Source organism: Anabrus simplex, chromosome 3 (genome assembly GCF_040414725.1).
Source record: "Anabrus simplex isolate iqAnaSimp1 chromosome 3, ASM4041472v1, whole genome shotgun sequence".
Taxonomy (NCBI): Eukaryota; Metazoa; Arthropoda; class Insecta; order Orthoptera; family Tettigoniidae; genus Anabrus; species Anabrus simplex.
The window spans coordinates 147,649,675-147,674,622 of NC_090267.1; the positions used below are offsets into that span (position 1 = coordinate 147,649,675).

At 39.7% G+C, this 24,948-nt stretch overlaps 1 protein-coding gene across 2 annotated transcripts in view; it reads right to left on the bottom strand.

Annotated features, from left to right (window-relative positions):
- Positions 1-24,948, bottom strand: part of Kr-h2 (Krueppel homolog 2) — a 192,824-nt gene that overhangs the window by 45,170 nt on the left and 122,706 nt on the right. For both annotated transcript variants that reach the window (XM_067142759.2, XM_067142760.2), the window contains exon 5: positions 4,490-4,623. In XM_067142759.2, coding sequence (XP_066998860.2) covers positions 4,490-4,623 — 134 coding nt within the window. The remainder of the gene's footprint in view (positions 1-4,489; positions 4,624-24,948) is intronic.

The following is a 24,948-nucleotide window of genomic DNA, read 5'->3' on the forward strand; positions in this document are numbered from 1 at the left end:
AATGCCATAATTGCGACCGCAACAGGACTGAAGAATAATTTTCGGCAGTGAATAAGAGTGTAAGTGGAAATCAGAATAAAATGAACGTGATACTGAAAAATGTGTCTGTAAAACAACTTCAAGACTAACTCGCAAACGTTATCTTCCGGTGACCAGCAGTAAGAGAAGAACATTGAAGACACAGCTACAAGAAGACCTCATAAAAAACGGTGAAGATCCTGAAAAGTTTTTCATCGAGGTGGAAGAACAACCGGAGTCGTCATTGGAAGATGAGGTAAATATGACCACAATGTGTTCCAACATAATGAGCATGATACAGACACTCAATAGCAAGATCTCCGAAGGTAATTCCACCTTGACAGAACAGATTTCACAAGTTAATTCCGCTTTAACAGAACAGATTTCCGACAACATTTCGAAAGTAAATGACAAAATTTCAGACGAAATTTCTCAAGCTCTTGAAGCTCAAGCTCTCTTGAAGTCAATCCAGCTTAAGTCCAAGCCCTTCAAGTTATTCCACCAAGTAGCTAGTGGCTTGCTCCCTTAACTGCAGTGTGACGAGTAGAACGAAGATGTCCTCTGGTAGTTTAGTCCTTCCTAGTACACTGACCGATCCCTCAATGAAGCTAGTCGAGTTCTCTTCTAGTCACCCGTGGAATTCCGGAAGGCTCTCTTTAATCACCTTCGGGTCTAGGTGTCCTATATTGCCGGTTAAGTTTGAGGGGGTGGTGGTATGTCCTGTCTGAAGTAATCTATCTTCTACCGCGTGATGATGGTTTCTCTCATGTTCTGAACATCTCCCTTGATGGTCGAAATCCGGTTTTCTAACGTTCCTTCAATGGCAGAAATACGGCTCCCAAAATATCCCTCAACGGCAGAGATTCTGCTTCCAAGTGAAGAAGAAGATGCATCATCTGGGTATCTCCCAGGTCTACATCGACTTCCAATTCATTGCGAGTCCAGAGGCGACCCTCAGACGTCTGTCTTTTCCAAAAAAGACTTCATGAGCTGCATAGTCTAGGATCATCTCGTATTCCACCCAATATGATGTAAGGTATTAGGTTCTTAATCACTGCAACATCATTTACAATAGGATGGTCCATGCATTTAGTGGTTAGGTTAGTCTGTCCTTGGATGGAATAGGTTACCCCACCCGCTGCTCCCACTACCCTTCCGCAATGGTAAGACTTCAAAGGCGGTAGCAATCTGGCAACAGTCCCACTTACGAACGAGTGGCTTGCTTCGCTGCCGAGTATTGCTGAAAAATTATTGTTGCCTATCCTCAAGATGATAGCTGGGTGAGGTTGGCCTGTTCTGCTCACAATCTGACCAATCCCTTTCCTACTTGTCCAGGGCTGCTTGCCTGTCGGGTCTAGAGGCACATTCCTGTTCCCGGTCCCATCTCCCCTCAATCCAGAATGGGCCGGACCTAGTTTTTCCGACGCAAAAGTTGGGCATTTGTTCTTCAGGTGCCCCGTTCTTCCATACTGGTAGCATTTCCTAACCGACCTGGTCTCTTCTGTGGCTTTACTCTTGTGTTCTTCATACTGGACGATGATTCTACGCAGATCATCAAAGGACCTGGGTTGCGATACTTTTATTAAGGGTCTAATCTTATCGGCGAGTAGCTCTACGGTGTCTAGTAAGATCTCATTCTTGTTTCCTTCAGGATGCCGCCGCTTGAAGAGCTGGAACTTCTGGAGGACGAACGCGCTAGCTCTCATGCCGGACGGTTGTACATCAGGCAATAGCTTCCTTTTCACAGAGCTTTTCACCCCTTCGGAATTAAAACTATTCCCTCTTGAAGTCAGTCCAGTTTAAATTCAAGCCCTTCAAGGTAGTCCACCAAGTATCAGCTTACTCCAGTAACTGCGGTGTGACGAGTCGAACGAAGATGTCCTCCGGTAGATTAATCCTTCCTCCTAGACTGACCAATCCCTCGAAGCTAGTCGGGTTCTCTTCCAGTCTCCTGTGGAATTCCGGAAGGCTCTCTATAATCAACTTTGGGTCTAGGTGTCCTGTATTGCCGGTTAGGTTTGAGGGGGTTGAAGGTGTGGTTATAGGTCCTGTTTGAAGTAATCTATCTTCTACCATGTGAAGGATGGTCTCTCTCATGTTCTGAATATCTCCCTTGACCGTCAAAATCCGGTTTTCTAATGTTCCTTCAATGGCAGAAATACGGCTCCCAAATTTCCCTCAACGGCAGAGATTCTGCTTCCAAATTCTCACTCGATGGCAGAAATCCTCCCCTCAACCTGTTGTTTGATGTCTGAAACCTAGATTTCCACCTCCCCATTGAGGTTTGAGATGTCCCCTTCCAGCTGGCTTACCCTACTATCGATATTTTTAACCTGCCCCAGTTTTGACCTTATGTCCGAAATCCGCTCCGTTAATTGGTTGGTGACGTCGTTAATTTGGGAATTGATCTGCGAAATTTTATCATCTACGGTGGAAATGTTTGATTCTAGGAACAGTTCTACCTTGTAAACCTGCGTGTACACTTGAGATATTTGTCCGGTTAAAAGTGTACTAGCTACAGAAATTTAATCTGAAATGTCATTTACTTTCGAAATGTTGTCGGAAATCTGTTCTGTTAAGGTGGAAATACCTTCGGAGATCTTGCTTCTGTGTGTCTGTATCATGCTCGTTATGTTGGAACACACTGAGGTCATATTTACCTCATCTTCCGATGACAAGTCCAGTTGTTCGTCCACCTCGATTAAAAACCTTTCGGGATCATCACCGTTTTTTATGAGGTCTTCTTGTAGCCGTGTCTTCAATGCTCTCTTACTGCTGTTCGTCAGAAGATTTTGTTTTGTGAATTCGCCTTGAAGTTGTTTTACAGACATATTCTCCAGTATCACTTTCATTTTATTCTGATTTCCACTTACACTCTTATTCACTACAAAAAATTATTCTTCAATCCTGCCACAGTTGCCAATTATCGTCTTCACAAAGACGCATGCACGAGATGCTGTCAGTTGTGTACACTGTTTTATTTACAAATTATTTGCACATTATACACATAGACTGATGAACCACCATCTTGAAATCGATGGTCACATTAGCATGTCAACCAACTACAGAACTCTGTCAGTGGAGAGCTTGAATCTGAAAAGGGAAAATGGCAGTGGTTTTGGTTCCTACTGCTTTCAGAACAAAAAAGAACTAGGTCACCATGGCTCAACTGGATAGAGCATACAACAGAAAATTGATCCCAATGGTGACCGGTTGGCCATTTTTGTCCTGTACATATCATCTCTTCGATGTCCGCCTCCGTAGAGTAACGGTTAGTGTTATTAGCTGCCATCCTAGGGGCCCGGGTTTGATTCCCTATACTGCCAGAAATTTAAAAATAGAAGGAAGGTTGGTGTGTGGCTTGAAAAAGAGCTGCACCACCTCGGGATGAGGACACAAGTTTACTTTTACCTCTTCGATATGTACTACATGTACTGAACACAACCGAATATGTTAAAAGTTTATTTAGAGTATACTGTAATGTGGTTGTAAAAACTAAATATTCATTGAATTGGCCCAGAATTGGTGATTGAAAGTACTTTATAGTTGTGATATGGTCAGATACAGTGGCGGAAAAGAATTTCACCACCATGTTGGCCGGTGGGGTAAGACAATTTCTAATCACTAGATTGTGTGGCAAAAGTCTGAATTCAATTACAAACATCTCTGCACTGGAATGAGGCCATATGACTCTGTTTATAGTTTCGTCCATAAGATGCAGACATTTATCTTTGAGCAGACCCCTTGGTGTTATTTGATAGGAATAGGCTATGTGTTGACATTGGGTTTCACCTTCTCCCTACCTTCTCCTCCTCCTCCTCCTCATACCACATCCAGTTGCGCAGGTAGCCCTAGGGCGTCAAACAGAAAGACCTGCATCAGGCGAGCTGAACATGTCCTCAGACACTTCTGGTACTAAAAGCCATATGATGGCAGTAGTGTGAGACCTGTAGCCTAGATCCTTTCCAATAGAACAAATGTTGGGCCATTATAGCTCAAATGGATAAAGCATCTGATACAAAATCTGAACGTTGTGGTTTCAGATCCCAATGGTGTCCGGCTGGACATTTTAGCTCTGTACTTAACATCACTTTGATATGAAAATGTACTTGTAGTAAAATGCGGCCGTGAAAATTAAATATTCAGGAAATTAGGATCTTCAATCTACTCTCTGTTTGATAATTGCACATCTTTCGGTGCAGGAAAAGAAGTACAAGCAGACAGGCAATCTAATAAAGAATTATTTTATGGGAAAAGACAAGGGTACATTGTCATAAGGAAATATCCTTGCTAAAAGTATATTCTTTGCCTGGTGTCAAACACAATTCACAATATCAGTGCACAGTCATAAAAGTAAAGTCACACAATGTCAAAAATTTAAAACCTCTATATCACTAAACTAAGATTTAGACATAAGGACATCTGCCAGAACAATGATATGTACAACAAACTGTGATAATATTGTACTTACAGGAATATGAGGAACACAGTGAAGGGCATAAGAAAAATTTCTGTGAAGGCCACAAGACGCAAAATATTGCGTGATTGGAATTCAACCAATGATATTAGGAGACGAGCTCCCCACCACGAATTTTGTCCAAGAGTCTGCAATTTAAAAAGAGTAAGCAAACAATCAACATTAAAAGAACATCAGAAGTGAAAAAGAAACATATAACATAAATTAGAGAGATTGAAGTATTGTAACAGTAATTGTTAGTGGCAATAGGTACAATTCTACAATCTCTTTTTAGGCAATTAATATTCTTTCTTATACTCTAATCTAAGAACAATGCCATTCTTTAAAGCCTAGGGTCAAGAAAGCTCTGATCCTTGGTAAGATGAAAATTCTTCGAACCCACTTTTATACTTACACAGTTTATTATTGCACATGGTATATTTAGAAGTTAATTTTAACAGTTTAAAACACCATCACCAGCGGGATACCTTTATAAGTGCCAATCAGAACAAATAGTAGCTCATTTAATTTTCTATTGTCCACTAGACTCTATCAAAAGGAACAATTTGTTAGGACACCTGAGTTACTGCAATGTAAACTTTTCCCTGCCAGTTACTGATATACAGTGGAACCTCGGATTGCGAGTACCTTGGTCTACGAGTGTTTTGCAAGACGAGCAAATATTTTAAATAAATTGTGACTTGATAAGCGAGTGAGGTTTCGCAATACTAGCGTCACGTGTACGTACGTTTCCACCTCCCTTGTGCCTTTGTTTTCCCCTCCCCCTGCCACTCTCTTCCCTGGGAAAGTGTGTGTAACCATTTCCTGCGCTGGACTTCAGATGGTGTGCCTCGCTCGCATGTACGAGTGTACATGTTTTGTTTCTGTCATCTGTTCTTCAACGATGGGCCCTGTGAACGAAAAGAAGGCTAAAAAGGAATTCGGTCGGAAGAAGGAGATGATTACAGTGGATGAAACTGTTCAATGACAATGCAATGTCACATTTTCGTGAAATCCTCAAAAAGAGGCAAAAGCAACAGTCATTGGACAGGTTCCTCGTTAAAGTTGCAAGAAAAGAAAACACTTCCAATGAGCCAACCGACAGCAGTGATTCCGTTAGTGAAATTCGTGCTACACAGTAACTCTTCTCATGTCATCTCTCAACTCCCTCACACCCACAATGATTCTATTGTAAGGTAAAGTGTAGGTTAATTGTTTTACGTTATATTTTGTTTTAGAAATGTTATGCAAATAAATGCTTTTGTGTTGTGGACGAATCATCCGAGTTTCAATAGTTTCTTATGGGAAAATTTGCTTTGATATACGAGTGATTTGGATTACGAGCATGTTGCCTGAACGAATTATGCTCGCAATCCAAGGTTCCACTGTATTTGTGAAAAGGTGCTGCACTTCAGCTTTTACATTTCTTAGAAAATGTTTTAAACTCATTGTAATATTCTTTGCAGTATTTTGTTCAACCAGGTAATGCATTAATAACGTTTAATATTGTATTGTTATGAACTATAGCCGTAACATAATCTTAGGTAAGCCACCTTGGAGAATAAATAAATAAATAATAATAATAATAAATTCATATTATGTCCCTGTACACAATATTCATCATGTTTTCTACTGTGCGAGTACTAAATCCTGTAACATGCAAGGAGATTATTTAACAAAAGAGAATCAAATATGAACGACTCTCTTTGGTTGCTAAAGATTGCAAGCTTCCAGACCTTACCTAGGATGAGATGACCAGCATAATTTGTAATACTTAAAGTGACTGATAGAGAATGTTGCATTCATTGGTTCTTTTTTCCTGCTATACTGTGTGCTGTTTCCTGTTCCCCCACCACATGCAGGCTACCTTCAGAAAGTGCATCACAGTGTGAATTAATTCTAATTTTGGAATCCAGTGTAGTGTCTGTGCGCATAGGGGCTCTAGCTTCTCTTTGGGGTAAGCAACTTGTAACTTTTCTGATGGAACGTCAATTAACTTTCAATTTCATACTAGGCACAAGAGTTTACCCATCGATTTTATCAACCTAAAAATTGGAAAAAAATTTCATTTCTCAATTAGGGTGAACCTCATGCTGTGTTGAGGCAAGCCTTTATAACAACAGTTTTTTAACCTTAGCCTTTAAATCATCCATCAAGTTTAGCCTCATGTCATTCAGCATCACTAACAAAATAATTATTATTTTTACCAACAACATGTATTTTCTTATTATTCTTTATCCATGAAGTGATTACCCTTCATGAATTACACTGTTCTGGTTAACCCACGGACACTCGCGCTAGGAATAGATGCAGCGTTACTCGCGCGAGCTCCACTTGTAGCCCAAACTGAAATTCAATCTGAATGACTTGTACGCGCTGTTTTTACATTTCTTTGGTAATAATACCTTAAATAGTAGTATATGTAAATATTCTAAGTCAAATTTGAAGACCATATGTAGGTTTTCCTTCTGTTCAGAAGATAAAATAGAAACCTTTAAAGAAAAATTTGACTGCATCTCACCTCACACTAAGGGAAATCTACCAAGGAAACAGAAATAAAAGAATTACAGCCTTTAAATTTATATATATGTATATATACCTAAATACCTACATTACAATATATTTGCATGGTAGATGAATAAAAACAATATCAGGTTAGAAAACTGTCTTAGAGTTTCTGTGAACATTTTAAGGAATTTTAGCACACTATCAAAGCACGTATTTCTGTATCGGTAAATTGTGCATCACGATCACGTTTAAACTTTTCTCTCAGTTCACCTATATAAATATTTGTCGCTGAGGTAATCATTTGTATTATACTTCTTTCTATAAAAAGTTCTAAATATTCAAGTTCAGTTTTCACACTACGAGCAATTCCCTTATGGCCAGGAAAGTGCACGATCATATTATAGGCTCTTGTATGCACATTAGTACGTGGATGATCCCTTAGCTACTTTAAACTGTCCTTGGCAGTGAATCATCTGAAATTATTGCTGCCGGTACCTGCATCGTCATTTGTCGCTGGACACTCGGTCGGGATACCTTCTTCACTGCTTGTACCTTCTTCAGATTCAGTTTGGTGTATTTCCTGTGTAAGTGTATCTTGTTCACTATTGTCACTATCACCGCTAACAATACTATCATTACTTTCATCTAACCACTAACTGATTTGAAAGTCATCTACTTGGCCACCTGCGCGGCGACGTTTCCGTTGCTTGCTCAGTGTCAGCACTGAAACAGCAATGCTCGCGGGGCCTACTATTGCAGCCCAGACTACTTCTAATCCGTCCGGTGCCTAAATGGTGTGCCTAGTCAAGCTGGAAACACATTCACCAGTTATTTTGCAACATTGACAGGCAGCTATAGAGAGTATCAATATTCCTAGCAACGAATATACTCTGTACTACAACAAAATAAATCACTGGGCTACAACTGTAGCCCACGCGATTATCCGAGGGTTAAAAGTTACATTTTTCTTTATTATTGTTGTTTTCCAGCAAAACTTCTCTTTGTAATAATCACGCGTTGTAATCTAAACAGAGAACGGGAACAGCCCATTGCAAAGATAGATATATCATTTTAGGTTATGCACAATGAGGACATGGTTGCAATAGTTTATTAATCTATTCATCTGCTCCTTCTGTAGTATTATTTGAGGTTATGTGTAATGAGCACATGGTTTGATCTTCTTTTGATAAGTGTTTAAGTGAAAATAGTGACCAGTTTCTCTCTTCATTATCAGTTTAAATGATCTTATGTCATTTTACTTTAGATTTTTTTGAGCTAATAAATTAAAATAAATTGTTTTCTTAGAATAATGTTTTCTGGAAGTTCGGTCCATAAAAGTCCGTCCTTCCTTCCACGCCTTGGAGGGACCCTCTTTCCACATCCTTTAACTTTAGTTTTAGTCAGTTTTACAATTTTTTAATGATTGTTTTTAACTTATCTAATTTCGAATGACTTTTCCAGGCTTTAAATTTTTGTTTTATTTGTTGTTAACCCATTCAAGGTTACATTGGTAACAGCGGGTGGCTTTTGGGGACTTAAAATTCAAAAGAGGGTAATTTAGTTACCTTTAATTTAGGTATGATCGCATGCATACTCTACTAAATTTTGTTTCTTCTTTCCTTTCATGAGGGCTCGAGCTACGATTTGAAAATCAGGGGTATAAATTCCACAAGGACTGTTCTTGGCAATATGCATCTGTTGACTTCCTCTCTTATGAGCCAGTGGTCATTCCTTCAGTCAGTGAGGATGAACTGGGCAAGTCTGTCTGCGATTAAGGATATTTTGCCAGATTTCAATTCTACTGTTTCGGTATTTCAATCTTCTGAACACTCAGCTAACCGGTTAAATCGCGTTGAAAGTCAACTGCAACATTACATATATTGTCTCTATGATTTGTTCTCTTAACTTGCCGGATGTGGAACGTAAGAAATCTGAAATTCTACTGCAATATTTTCTTTTTTGTATGACAATGTTGAAACCTCAATTGAAGGTCCTGATATGTCTAATACTGTCACTACTTGTGCAAAAGTGTCTTCTCCTTCTGTATCTTTTGTAAGGGATCCTAGTTATCAGCTGGTTGTACCTCCAGTTGTTTCACAAGCTTATGTTCCTACCTCTCCAATTGTTTCACAAGTTGATACTTTTATTTACAAGTTTATGATCCTAATTCTACTGTCTCACTAGCTTATGCTCCTACTACTCAAACAATTTCATAAGTGTATACTCCTATTTGGTCAGTTGTTTGGCAAGCTTATACTCCTACTCTATTTTCTACTGATTTGAGGCCTCAAAGTTATGTTGAATCACGGCAAATGTCTTCTACAAATGTGTTTGCACCAGTGAGTATTTCAGTGCCGCCAGTTATCTGTAACCCTATCATTTCACAATATCACCCTATACCTATGCAGTCGTTTCTTTCTGTTACCATGGGACCAGGTATCATCTGCTCCCATTGCTACACTAGATGGTACAACTCCTACCCAGATAATTACTACCACTGTTGTCTCTCAGGTATGTGACAGCTTTTCACAAATAAGAGTTTCTGCTCCTCTTAACTAACAGACCACTACAAGTCCTAAATTAGTATTCAGTGCTCCCCACTACTTTCAAGCGTACTCTAATCACGTTCAAAGCAGTATTGCTTTAATTCTTTCACAGGAGTACTCTAATCCTTCTCAAGCATTGCTGCTCCTACCTTTTTATATATTTTCAGTAATTTATCTCACCCAATGAATACAATGCTCAGTGTACCAAAATTTTCAGCTAATTCTAGTGATGCAGTCATTTTCTTCCTTCACTTTCTCATTGAGGCCATTGTCTACATTCTTAATTACGAACAGGCCTTTCAAATTTTATATCCGCATGTATCTGGGGCTCTTTTGGAGCACATCATTAAGGCCATTTCTGGAAGGTGGACAATCAATCACTTTCACGTTCATGTAATTATCTTTATTCCCTCTTGTGCCCTGCCTTCCTTAGTCCAAAGGTACTATTTTAGAGTTCAGTACTTGAATTAATATCTATCAGAGTACATTCAGGTAGTGATGGGCAATGCTCTCGCTCGAGACTGACGTCGCAGATCTCGAGACTCTAGCGAGAATCTCGAGATCGATCCTCCTGTACTGCAAGCTGTGCGACATACCAGTAAGTACGACTGTAAACTTGATAGTATATCATTGGCAGTTATTGCGTGAAATAACGTTCTCATATGAAAACGTGTGAGCCAATACATTTTGTCAAATGCCTGGAAAAGTACTGCATGTTCAACTATGAACCCCTTAACACCATTAACGAAAGTGAAAATCGAATGCCAGTATCTTAAACTGTTCACGACATATTTGGGGTGGACATCTTAGCTGAATAACCCTGCATAATTTGTGAATAACTGTAGATAGGATGTACACCTACTTGGATACTAGAGGCGTGCATTATTCGAACTTGAGACAGGGTATATGTGCTTTGCTACATATGCAACTCCCCCTTTACACACTAGTGGAACGTGTAATCTAAAATGCCCGACTTTGCTCCAATTCTTTCATCAGAAGTGATGGGCAACGCTCTCGAGACCGATTCTCATGTGCTGCGAGCTGTGCGACGCGATGTCCCAGTAACTACGAGTGTAAGCTAGATATTTATCATCAGCAGTTCTCATATGGAAATGTGTGCGACAATAAATTTTGTCAAAAGCCTAGGAAAAGCACTGCATGTTGAACTATGAGCTTCCTAATACCATTAATGAAAGTGAAGACACAATGCCAGTATCTTAAAACTGTTCACGAGTTATTTCAGGTGGACTTCTTGGCTGAATAAACCGGATTATTTGTTAATAACTGTTATTAGGATGTAAACCTAGCTGGATGCCTCACAATCGTTGTCAGCAGGGTAGCTTCTTGTGATTCAGACCAGGCCGGAGATGTTCTGTGACTATTCCTCTTCATTTATGTGTGTTTAAGTGTCAGATCATTCCAGAAGTATTTCTGAGGACGTATTTTACTTCTTTTGAATAAACAACACAGCGAGTGGCATCTCTTCAAAATAACCAACAACCATGACTTACGTTGCATTTCGGACATCGTCTTCAAGTTGTTGTGTACAACTAGACACAATTACACATTGTACTGTCATATACCAAAGTACCTAATTATTATTAACAACAAATACATCGCAAATAGGGAATATCCCGGTGGCAACGGTCACTTACAGTAGTGTAATAATAAACAGCATACTGATGTGGGCAAGTTTTCCTTCATAAACAGGACCATAAGGGATTGGAATAAATTACCTGCAGCAGTCTTCGATAGATTCTTTTCCAGTATAAATTCGTTTAAGATGATGATTAGTGCTAATGTAAAGTGAAAAGTAAAAGCTGTAAATGACGGACACTGAATTTGTGATTTTCTGCTGGATTTTTAAATGTTAAACTAGTAGTATTTCTTCTAATATATTCTCTCCATGGAATTGCTTGTTGTATTCTCGTTGTAGTTGTTGGACAGTTATGTTTTAACTTTAATGTCACTTGTAGTGTTAAGCTAGTAGTAAGTTCAACCTATAGTATTGTAAACCATAGTGTTAAATAATGGAAATACTGAATTTGTGTATTAAGATTATGCTGAATTTAGAATGTTAAATTAGTAGTACTTCCTGTAATATTTCCTTTCCATGGAATTGCTTGCGTACTCTTGTTGTTGTTGGGTAATTATGCTAACTTTACATATGTCGTGAATATCCTATAACATTGTAAGGAATTATTTCCTTCATCACCAAAATATTGGTAAACACAAGCAGTGGTCATAATATGATACTGAATGTGGGGTCTGATAACGATGTACACCTACCTGTCGAAAGAACTGGAGCAAACTCAAGCATTTTAAATTATACATTCCACTCATGCGTAATGGTGATTGCATATGCAGCAGGACGCATCTTGCCTCGTCTCGAATTCGAATAATGCACGCCTCTAGTATCTAGGTATGTGTACCTGTTCGTGTACTTACCGCTGCATACAATGCCAGAATGCGTATCCTTTATAATTATGCTATACTGAGTCAAAATAGACCTCGCTAGAAATGAGAGAAATGAACGCCCTAGTTGCTTGTTGACATGCATTTGCGGAATGGAGAAGGTGCGTGGTTTGCTATTCACGTACTCGGCAAAAACAACATTCAGCTCTGTTTACCTGTAGGCCTATAGCACGCTGCCTGCCACACAACGCGGGGACAACGCTCTCGAGATCTCTCAAAATTTCTCGCGAGAAATAGTGTCTGCACTAGTCTTGGGAAATCTCGAGATCTCAGACTGGCCATCACTAGTCGACAGGGTAGCTTCTTGTGATGCAGACCGGGCCGCGAGGTTTTCTGTGACGATTCCTCTTCATTGACATTATGTGTTTGTACGTGCTGAATCATCCCAGAAGTATTTCTGCCGACGTATTTTACTTCTTTTGAACAAGCAACACAGTGGGCTATGCTATGTGACATCTCTTCAAAATAACCAACATCCACGACTTACATTGTGCTTCGGACATCGTCTTCAAGTTGTCGCATACAACTAGTACAATTTCACATTAAAAAAATCTCTTTATTTGCAAATGAGGTGTCTACCTCGGTGGCAAATGGTACACTAAAATACATTATTGTCAAGCACTAAATATTAAATTAACAAGAGAAGAGAATTTTCCTGTAATACAATACACGCTAACAATTTTTTCTATTAAACGCACAGCTCACCCTTAATAAATTTATATTGTTTACAAAATTCTACTTATAATATCTCCTGTACTACTTACAAATATAGTCAACTGATATACAGTATGTGGAATTACTTCAAATGATACTATACAACTGGTGTAAGATTAAACTTTACATTGCATTTATTTACTTATTTTTTAAATTTTATTTTCTACCCATTCTGGAACCTAAGTAGCATAACGACCTGCTGCGTCTTAACCAGAGCCCTTTTTGCCACCACTTTTCAGAGTTCCTGAAGGGCCTTCACAGCTACCGTAGCGGTCCCAGGGCCCTTGAAGTCCCCACTGTACTTCACCCCTACAGGCAGTCCCCTACTTTGGCTGTCCAAACATCTTAGACCAGGGGATGGAATTAATTTATTCACACACATTTTTTTATTTAGAATAACCTGCACTGGTCAAATGCCCTCTAACACTTCATTTTTCTCTGTTGCTGTTTATTCTCTTCTTGAATATATGTACAGATTTTGGAAAAGGATCAAACACTACCCCTGGTAAACTGTTCCACCCCTTCACACCCTTCCCAATGAATGAAAATTTACCCCAATCGCTTCTGCTAAAATTCCTCCTAATTTTATATTTGTGGTCTGTCCTGCCAATATAATTATTTTCCAACTGAAGCCTCTCACGGATATCTCCCCATGCTTCTTCTCTTGTATAGGCTGTACATAATCCTATACGTCTAGTTTTCTCCCTTCTCTTACTTAAAGTTTCCCACCCAAGTTCCTTTAACATTTCTGATACACTACTGTTTCTCCCGAAATCCCCTGTTACAAATTTTGCTGCTTTCCTCTGCACACTATCTATTTCTTTTATTAGGTATTCTTGGTGAGGATCCCAAACAATGTTTACATATTCCAATAATGGACGAACCATACTCAAATAACTTTTTTCTTTTAATTCTTCATTGCATCCTTTAAATAGCCTCATTATGACATGTAACGATCTGTATGCTTTCCCAACAATGTCATCAACATGACCCTTCCAGTGCAAATTACTTTCAAATCTCACACCTTATCCAAAGTATATTCAAATTTAGTTTTAAAGCTCCTGTTTGTAAAAGTTGTAACAGTTGATTTGCCTCCATTAACCTTCATATTATTCTCTTCAATCCATTGTTGGATACTTTCAAGGTCCCTTTGTAATTCTGAACAATCCACAATGTTATTTCCCTATAAACAGTTATGTCATCTGCATATAATCTTATTTTTGATGTTATATTGTTCCCTAAATCATGTGCGTATATTAAGAAAAGTAACGGACCGATTATACTACCCTGTGCAATTCCCTTCCAAACTTTCTCTTCCTGCGATACATTATTTCCTACTTTGACTTTCTGAACCCTTGAATTTAGAAATGTTTTTATCCAACGTGTAACCCTTACGTCCAATCCTATTCCCTCCAATTTCTTTAATAATATTCCATGTTCCACTCTATCAAAGGCTTTGGAAAGATCTATGGCTATGCAATCTAACTGACCTGAATCCAATTGTTCTGATATGTCCTGCTGAAATCCCACCAGTTGTGCCTCACAAGAAAATTTCTTTCTAAATCCATAGTGGCTCCTCATGAACCAATTTTTATCATCACATATCCCTCTGATGTACTTTGATATTGAACTCTCCAGTATTTTACAAACTATACTGGTCAGGCTGATTGGTCTGTAGTTCTCTGGTTTCCTTTTATCACCCTTTCCTTTATAAATTGGTATTATTATAGATTCCTTCCATTCCTTTGGTATTACACTATTATTTATGACATAATCAAAGAGAAATTTTAAATAAGGCACTATGTACCACCCCATTGTCTTTAATCCCTCCCCAGTAATTTGATCACTTCGTGCTGCTTTTACACCGTCATATATCAAAGTACCTAATTATGACGGGAATACTCTATAACATTGTAAGGAATTATTTCCTTCGTCGCTAAAATATTGGTAAACACAAGCAGTAGGCACATGTTATTGAATGTGGGGTCTGATAACGATGTACACCTACCTGTCGAAAGAATTGGAACAAAGTGAAGCACTTTAGATTACACATTCCACGCATGCGTAATGGTGGTTGCGTATGCAGCAAGACGCATCTTGCCTCGTCTCGAGTTCAAAGAAGGCACGCCTACAGCAGCCGTCAGGTTCTGTACTTAAACCACTCATTCATGTACCTACCAGTGCATACAATGCCAGAATGCGCATCCTTTATAATGATTTTATACTGCTTCAAAATAGACCTAGGTAGAAATAAACGCCCTAGTCGCTTGTTGACACGTACTTACAAAATGGAGAAGGCCCGTGGTTGGCTATTCGCATACTCGGCACAAACAACATTCAGCTCCGACTACCTCTAGGCCTAAGACACGCCGCTCGTCGCACAATGCGGGGACAACGCTCTCGAGATCTCTCGAAATTTCTCGCAAGAAATAGTGCCTGCGCTAGCCTCGAGAAATTCTGAGAAATCTTGAGACCTAGTCTCAGACTGCCCATCACTATATTCAGGATATCAAATTTTATACTAGGGTATTCTTGCTCAGGTATTTTGAAGGTCAAGTGGTAGCCAGCATTGTTGAAGGACTGACTTCTGATTACCATTTTTATCTTGCTCTTTCACCACGCCCAGCAACCTTTGCACAATTGGAATCTATTACCATTTCTGCTGAAGGTGTTAGACACGCCGACCAGTTAGGTGTTATGCTATCTCCTCATGCTATGAGTGCCTCGTTTCCTTTCCTTCTTCTTCTTTCTTTTCATGTTCTGGTTGTCCTATGCCTTTAACACTGTTGTTTATGAAAGTCACAAGCAAACCCCAGATTCATTAACCCTTAAGCGGGGAGCTCGGTACACACCGGCTCACTCCCAGGTGGGGAGCGTTTTCCCTGACTGAAGAAAATATTTAATTACTTGATTTAAAACAATCTTAGACTAAAATGAACTACTAAAAGACCCTAAGAGAAATATCTACTTAAATATAATGTATTTAATTATTGAAAAATCCTATTATCTTAATTTTTCAATACTCTGTGCAAGAACGTACTAAGTGCTTGCACGCTGTGATATCGAGGTTACTTCTTCCTAATAGCAAAGGTCTGGTTTTCGTTTATTCAGTAACTTTTAACCGAATATTTAGGCAGTTTACTAATAATCTCTGCCTGGAAATAATTTTTGTGTATAGGTAAATTGTAGCTTTACAAAGTTTACATGTGCATAAAAGATTTACAATGGAATAAACTTTAATACTCTTAAATTATGCGGTATGTTGGTTAGCGCTTTTGAGGGATCAAGTTAATATACCTACAATTCATAAGTGACACACACAGAATATATTACTCTACAGTACAGGTAATATTTACGGTATTTACAGTCTGCACCGTGTTATGTCTTTTACAGCTGTTCATTATGATACACACGGAAACAGATCATGTTATATAAAATGTCTCGGCTTCGCATAATTTGTATGATTCCATTTGGAAACGCGATCGTTTTCTTGGTATGTATGGATGGTTCACATCAATTGACACTTTGCCATCAGGAGTGTAAGCTTCCGAAAATTTTGCCAACAGATGGACAAATACTGGATTTATCTTGTAGATTTTGGGAGGAATTTGTCCATTAATCACCTCATTGTCAGAGATATGCAAAATGCTGTGGAAGAAAATCTAATAATAATAATGTTATTGGCTTTACATCCCACTAATTACATTTACTGCTTTCAGAAATGCTGAGGTGTCAAAATTTAGTCCCACAGGAGTTCTTTTGCATGCCAGTAAATCTACTGACAAGAGGCTGACGTACTTGAGCACCTTCAAATACGACCGGTCTGAGCCAGAAATGTACCTGCCAAGTTGGGGTCAGAAGGCCGGCAAGCGTCTCAACCGTCTGGGCCACTCAGCCCGGCGAGAAAAAATCTCTTCTGTGTTATCAGCTCATAGAAAGTTGGCGTAGTGAACAATTTATTGCAAGAAATATAGTGTCCTAATTTAGGTTTCTGTACAACCCCCTGCGGCAACAGTATGGCCATAAGAAGCTTTATGTCGTCTTTATTGTTCTGACCCGGTCTTGATCTCGACTCCTTCGTTTCATCTTACTAAACAGGGTTTTATGTGCGGTTTCTTGCTGGGCATCATTTGTCTGTTCAGCTATGTTCTGGCATATCTCGTCACAGAAAAATAATTAAAATATTTTGCTCGTTTTTGTTTTCCCTAAAAACTCTTCCTTTACATCACGATGGAATTTTGGATCAATGCGCGACCTTCTTTGTCCATTTTCAGTATGAGTTGATGAAGAACTAGCACTGGATGGATTGTAATCAGCATTATTGTCATCACGGTCACTGTCATGATCGCTACTTGAACTGGAATTGAACACGTGTTGTCTTTTTCGCGACTGCTGAACATTCACATCAGCTGGGCCCGATCCCTGTACATTCAAACCTGCAGTACTTATTCCAGGTAAGTTTCTGTTACTTACAAATTCCCCTTCGGTAGAACTTGCTTCACTATTGCCACTACTCTCCGCACTAAATTCCAACATTTTGTTTATGCCCAGTAAATTACCTTCCTCTAACAGTGGGGTCGGTAATTCCTTTTAAATATTTTAGCAGAAAGAATTTAAGAAAAAAGATCAAATAGAAGCCTGGTCTCTGCTGTTTGGATGGAAATCATGAATTGTGCCTGAATTCGGATGCGTATGATAATAAATGTTGTGTAACTCGCGGTAAACCTACATTCCAGTTGTAAAGGAAGAACTCAAGACTGGGGATAGTAAATCAGGTCACAGTTCTAAAATTATTACATCCAAGGGATGATTAGGCTTCAGCGCGAAACTATTAGGCTTTAGGTCGTTCTTGCCTGAATGTAAGTTGCGTACTTTACGATGCAACTCGTGGATGACACATTGGTATGGGGAGAACACAGTTGAAAAAATTCACATCAGAGGGCAGACTCATCCAGAATACGCTGCTCAAAAAGAAATAAACCTCTGCAGGCAGGCAACTGAGAAAAACAAATTGAATTGTCGGATATATCCGCGTTCCCTGCCGAGCAAGAGACTTGTAGCCGCGGATCTCGCCGCATCGCCCACCGAACGGATTAATGTGGCATTTACCCCTAATTCTCCACTGTCAAATCTTTGGTCCTTCAATCCATTCTTTCAGATGTAGTTAACCCAGAAACGATCCATGCTACTTGGCATCATGCTCATAAGAATTCAAGTGCTGATGATAATGTTTGTTGTTTAAAGAGGCCTAACAGCTAGATCATCGGCCCCTAATGGTACGAAGAGCAACAAAATTAAACGATAGGCAATGTATACCTACGGTGAATCACATTATGGTAACAGCCACAGGCGATACTGACCCAGGGTTTTCCTCACTTAATGGTACTATTCTCAGGCAACGCAAGCCTATGGTGTTCATCACACTGTGGTACTAAACATGGGCAATAAACAATTATGTGGTGTTCCTCACATAGTGGTACTAATCACAGGCAACATAGACTCATGGTGTTCCTCACATAGTGGTACCACTCACAGGTAACGCAGACCCATTCTAAATACAGGGGAAACAACGCATTCCAGTTCAGCATACGGCACATTCTCTATGATCACAGGCAACGCCCAGACCAGTGGTGTTCCTCACAGAATGGTACTACTCCTAGGAAATGCAGACTGATGTTGGTCCTCACCTAATGGCACTAATCACAAGTAGTCTCATGGTCCTAATTAGATCATTCCTTGGTCACCCCTTTTAGTTGCCTTTTACAACAGACTGGGGATACCGTGGGTGTAATCTTCGTCTGTGTCCTCTGCCCCCACAGGGTAGAATTTGAAGGTTTCATATGCTAAAGTTCAACGCAAATACAATCACCACTGGTCTGCATATCAAGGGTGAAGACCACACAATCTGCCAGTGGGTGACCAAGTTTTGTGAAGGCCTATTCTACTAGCAGTGGTGCAGATCACATTATTGGTATGTTAGCCCCCAGATTTTAAGTCCCTGCATCATTCTGAAATTTCTTACCCCTGCATCTTTATTAGTAATCAATCCTAAAAGGAAGAGAGTCAGTACAGAGCATTTATCACAAATAAAAGTACCGTAGTGTTTGGTATTTTAAATGTGAAAAGATTTTATCTGTGGCCATTTAATAAAGGATATTGTGTAACTGTATGTAAATTTCAAGTAGCTGGCCAGCCCACAAAGGTGTTAATCCTGTATATGTAAATTCTGTTTACATTATGTCAAGTTAAGATGGATACCGGTACCCATAGATTTAGAATTACATTTGCTGTTATTGTTGGTGTCTTGGCTTTCTTCTTAGTATAGATTGAATTGTTCCTTGCAAAGGGTCACCTACTGCATTTTTCTTTTCCTTTACAATATGCCATGATTAAATGAAGGTATTACCTTCTTGGTCACTTTCTTTTGTAAATGTTGAGGAAATGAATAAAAGAGTGGGCACCGCATTACTCAACAGACACTTGTGATCATTTGTATGATATATGTTTTCGAAGTGCTCTGAACACAGAGCACTACTTTTATTTGGATACTAGTCTTTTCTCTTCATACTAAATACCCACTTTTTTGCTAATTCTTTATCCTGTAAACAAAACCTGGAAACATGTTTACAATGAATTACGTTACAGGACACGGGTACACGCTGCATTCATTTACATAGTTAACATTTTCAATAGATACGGAATAGAAGTTAAATTCTTTTTGGAATCAGGAACAAATACTCACTTTTAAAAAGATATATTTCTTCTTGTATTCCTTCATCATCATCTTCCTTCCAAGTATTGGGCCATGTGACCCGTTACGGTCTTGCATTTTACTTTTTGCAAGACTTGAAAGCAATCAAATGTCCTTCCGACGGGTTGCTAGCCTGAAGGAAGTAAGACCATTGGTGGGGCTGCCACCTCTCAGCTAATGAACTAGCTGAAATCACAGCATTTCCTAAATAATGGATGTAATGGTTATTCCGCCGTGACTCTGTCGACAGGGCCTCATCTGTGGGAACAGGTTTTTTCATCTCGGGAAGGTGAGGTTGGCCTTTGGGCAGGAGAGGTTATGTCATAATCATCATCATCATCATCATCCTTCCAAGTACTGGGCCATGTGGCCCGTTACGGTCTTGCATTTTCTTTCCATCGCTCCATTGGACGTCCTATAGATCTCTGTCAACTTGGTTGATAGCGTAGGATCTCCTTTGGTAGTCTTCCAGATTCCATCCTTTGAACATGACATTTCCAGTTTTCTTGGTAATCATAGATGTAATTGATTACTGATTTCACATTCAGTCCTTTAAGCACATCTTCATTTCTTATACGATCCCATTTCGTATAGCCTGCTGTTCTGCGCATGAACGTCATTTCACGTGCTGTAATTCTGGAAATGTCTTGAGTTCTTATTGTCCATGCCTCACTGCCGTAGCAAAGGGTTGGTCTGGCTAAAGTGTCATAAAGACGTAAGCGAGTGTCTTTTTGGACAAGAGATGGCTTCATGATATGATTTATGATTCCTTTTGTTCTGGTAAATTTGGTTATTTTTGCAGAGATATCAATTTCCCCTTGGTAAGATAAATTGTATCCCAGATAATTGAATTCGTTGACTCTTTCCAAAATTTTATTATCTAAACAGATTTTACTCGGGATAGGGTCCTTCCCCTTAAAGGCCATTATTTTGCTCTTTTGTGGTGAAATGATCATGTTGAATTTTGAAGAGACTTTCTTGAGATTAAATACTGACCACTGAAGATCATCTTCTGATGATGCTACCAATGCAACATCATCAGCAAAGAGTATGGAATCAAGATGTGTGAGATATCTGCTGACTGGGATTGATCCATGCCTTTCATGCCTCCATTCCTGTATTATGTTGTTCATATAGATTATGAACAACAAAGGAGAAAGTCCACAACCTTGTCTCACACCTCTGCTGACCGGTTTCCATTCAGTCTGATGATTACCTAACTTTATTGCAATAAGGTTGTCACTGTACATATTGTATATGTTATCTATGAACTGTTGTGGGACATTATCTTCTGCTAAGATATTAAGAAGTCTGTTCCTGTTAACTAGGTCAAAGCCTTTCTTAAAATCAACAAATGCTATGTGAGTTTCCAAGTTAAATTCCCTGCATTTTTCGACTAAGATTTTCAAGGTAAAGTAAGCATCAGCACATGAGCACCCCTTTCGAAATCCATGTTGTTCATTACCAATCACATTTTCATAATACCTGAATAATTTTTCTCTGACAATATTAGAGTAAATTTTATAACCTGAGTTGAGTATACTTATCCCTCTGTAATTTCCACAATCTTTCACACTGCCCTTCTTATGAAGAGGAATAACTATAGCTTGTTGCCAATTCTCTGGTGGTCTGTTGCCATTCCAAATTAAATTGATGAATTTGAGAAATCTTTGCTTGAAGATGTCACTGGAATACTTGAATAATTCTGCATTTATTGAATCTTCTCCAGATGCTTTTCCATTTCTAAGTTTTCTGAGTATTAGCTCCAGTTCTTCGATTGTAATGGTTTCCGCCGAAGACTTGTTAAGAGATGTTGGCAGAAGAAATGGCTCAATATTTGAACCTCTCCAAAGGTTCCAAAAATAAATGAGCCACTCCGTTAGAGGTATTGCATTAATGCATATGTCTTCTTTTACATCATTATTTAGTTCCTTGAGTATTTTATAGGTCTGCGGTTGTGGTCTGGTTATATCAGTCTCCAGTTGTGAAACAAAGTTTTACCAACTCTTTCTGTGCTTTTTCCGCACTTCCCTTTTCGCTATTGCTCTCTTGTGGTGATACTCTATTTTATCTTCTAATTTGCCAGTTGACAACAATTTTTTATAAGCATTTCTTTTGTCTGAAATAACTTTTTCAATCTCTTCATCCCAGATTCTTAAACCCTTTTTCCTCTGCCATTTTTTCTTAACTCTCAAACTCTCAGAAGCAGACTGCTTTAAAATTGAACATAAATTAGACCACTCCATTTCCACGTTGTCACTAACTGGTGTCATCTGTGTAAGTTGATTAAGTCTGTTCTGGTACAGCCATTTTATACTGGGCTCTCTTAATAGGTTAACCTTGTAAGAAGTTTTAATTTCTTGTGTTGTTTGTTTCTTTTACACCATCTAGGCCTCAGACGAATAGGTGCTACTAATAGATAGTGATAAGTTTCCAATTCAGGGCCTCGATAGACTCTTGTATCCAAGACTAAATCTGCCAATTTACCATTACAAATTATATAATCTATAATAGATTTCTGATTTCGTGCAGACCACGCATACTTGTATTCCTTCTATTCATGCAATTAATTGCAGAACATAACTTAGGCATCTTTCCTAACAACAAACAGCTGACGACTGCCCCCAGGAAACATGGAAGTTTTGCAACTTTCCTCAGCTATGAGTTCATCCAGCCAGTCTATGCAGTATAATATAGGTCGTTGCTCTGTACTAAGGAGTTTGCCAGTAACTTGGATGGAAGTACAGAATTCAGATTAACAGGTTTATTATTGCCAAGTGAAGCAATTAGATCAACTTGCCAGTGCAAAGTTTGTAGAGACTAGTTCATGCATAGTGATGAAGGTAATAAGACCTTTTGTGTAATTTGCATGTAGTTGTGACAAGTATCAGTCTATTACACTGTCAATTTACTCATAAGAACAATATTCTAGAAGCTTTTCCTTTAGTTATTAAACCAGTGTACAGGGCACTAGCCTCACCTGAACTCCTTAAGAAATGTATACATATGTGAATACACAGAACCCTAATGAGAATTTCACTTTTCTATTTTGGAAGAGATGTCCATAGACAACCTTACTTCACAGCGATTTGGTGAAATTAGCTGCTTTTGAAACTGTTCTAGTCTTCAATGATGTAAATGAAGACAGCATTGACATCTTGCAAAGTTTGGAATTGGACCTGGATCCTTTGCACAGAAGACAGTATGGAAATTCAACAACATGCTTGTCATTAAAGCGAAAAATGCTACTATTCTGAACATGACACAACTGATAACAAAGAAGAGGAGAGGCAACAAGAGATTTGCAGAGGATCATGAGGGAGAGAAAGAATACAGTTATGGGGGATATTAAACAGTGTAAGGAACTCCATTGCATTTCCTTGTTTTTTTTCTGTTTTACAATATTTGTAACATGTGCACTTTTCTTTTCTTCAAAATTATTTACAGGACTGCAATTAAACTTGACACCCTATTTCTACATTAGGTAATATACTGTAAATTCTCCCTGGAAGCATTTCTTGATAATGTATATTATTTTGGTACGCGGGGTCTCACCAGGTGGTATGAAGAAGAAAAAAAGAGAAAATTTAAAACTGTTAACATCCATCTAATAAATACATCAAAATATCATTTCAAGAGACACTAATTATGTCCTGAGAACCAACATGATTTAAAAAAAGAAAGCATAAATGGTAAGTCAAAATTGCCACCCAATTCAAATACCTCGCAGAAAACAAACAACCGAAATGAAAAGGTCTTGATCCTGTAGGTGAACTAACTATCGGGCTATGTGAGGAGTAACATAACGATACCACATGATATATATGCTGATTCCCATAGGGAATCTGAAACATTTGTCCCGAATGAGTAAATTTATAATACCAATATACACTGACTGACAGAGCAAATGCAACACCAAGAAGGAGTGGTCAGAACTTTATGCCAATTGCAGGGTAGACTGACGTCACTGAGGTATGCTCATGATGTGAAATGCACCGCTGTGTTGCGCACGTAGCGAACGATAAATGGGACACGGCGCTGGCATATGGCCCACTTCGTACCGTGACTTCTCAGCCGACAGTCATTGTAGAACGTGTTGTCGTGTGCCACAGGACACGTGTATAGCTAAGAATGCCAGGCCGCCGTCAACGGAGGCATTTCCAGCAGACAGACGACTTTACGAGGGGTATGGTGATTGGGCTGAGAAGGGCAGGTTGGTCGCTTCGTCAAATCGCAGCCGATACCCATAGGGATGTGTCCACGGTGCAGCGCCTGTGGCGAAGATGGTTGGCGCAGGGACATGTGGCACGTGCGAGGGGTCCAGGCGCAGCCCGAGTGACGTCAGCACGCGAGGATCGGCGCATCTGCCGCCAAGCGGTGGCAGCCCCGCACGCCACGTCAACCGCCATTCTTCAGCATGTGCAAGACACCCTGGCTGTTCCAATATTGACCAGAACAATTTCCCGTCGATTGGTTGAAGGAGGCCTGCACTCCCGGCGTCCGCTCAGAAGACTACCATTGACTCCACAGCATAGACGTGCACGCCTGACATGGTGCCGGACTAGAGCGACTTGGATGAGGGAATGGCGGAACGTCGTGTTCTCCGATGAGTCACGCTTCTGTTCTGTCAGTGATAGTCACCGCAGACGAGTGTGGCGTCGGCGTGGAGAAAGGTCAAATCCGGCAGTAACTGTGGAGCGCCCTACCGCTAGACAACGCGGCATCATGGTTTGGGGCGCTATTGCGTATGATTCCACGTCACCTCTAGTGCGTATTCAAGGCACGTTAAATGCCCACCGCTACGTGCAGCACGTGCTGCGGCCGGTGGCACTCCCGTACCTTCAGGGGCTGCCCAATGCTCTGTTTCAGCAGGATAATGCCCGCCCACACACTGCTCGCATCTCCCAACAGGCTCTACGAGGTGTACAGATGCTTCCGTGGCCAGCGTACTCTCCGGATCTCTCACCAATCGAACACGTGTGGGATCTCATTGGACGCCGTTTGCAAACTCTGCCCCAGCCTCGTACGGACGACCAACTGTGGCAAATGGTTGACAGAGAATGGAGAACCATCCCTCAGGACACCATCCGCACTCTTATTGACTCTGTACCTCGACGTGTTTCTGCGTGCATCGCCGCTCGCGGTGGTCCTACATCCTACTGAGTCGATGCCGTGCGCATTGTGTAACCTGCATATCGGTTTGAAATAAACATCAATTATTTGTCCGTGCCGTCTCTGTTTTTTCCCCAACTTTCATCCCTTTCGAACCACTCCTTCTTGGTGTTGCATTTGCTCTGTCAGTCAGTGTAAATGGTCCATTATTGGACATTATAAATTTTCCAGCTAAATCATTCTTGGTTGCCTGCGTTTCGCCCTCGTGTGCTAGGGTGGGCTCATAATGTCCAATAACGGACCATTCATATTGGTATTATAAATTTACTCATTCGGGACAAATGTTTCAGATTCCCTATGGGAATCAA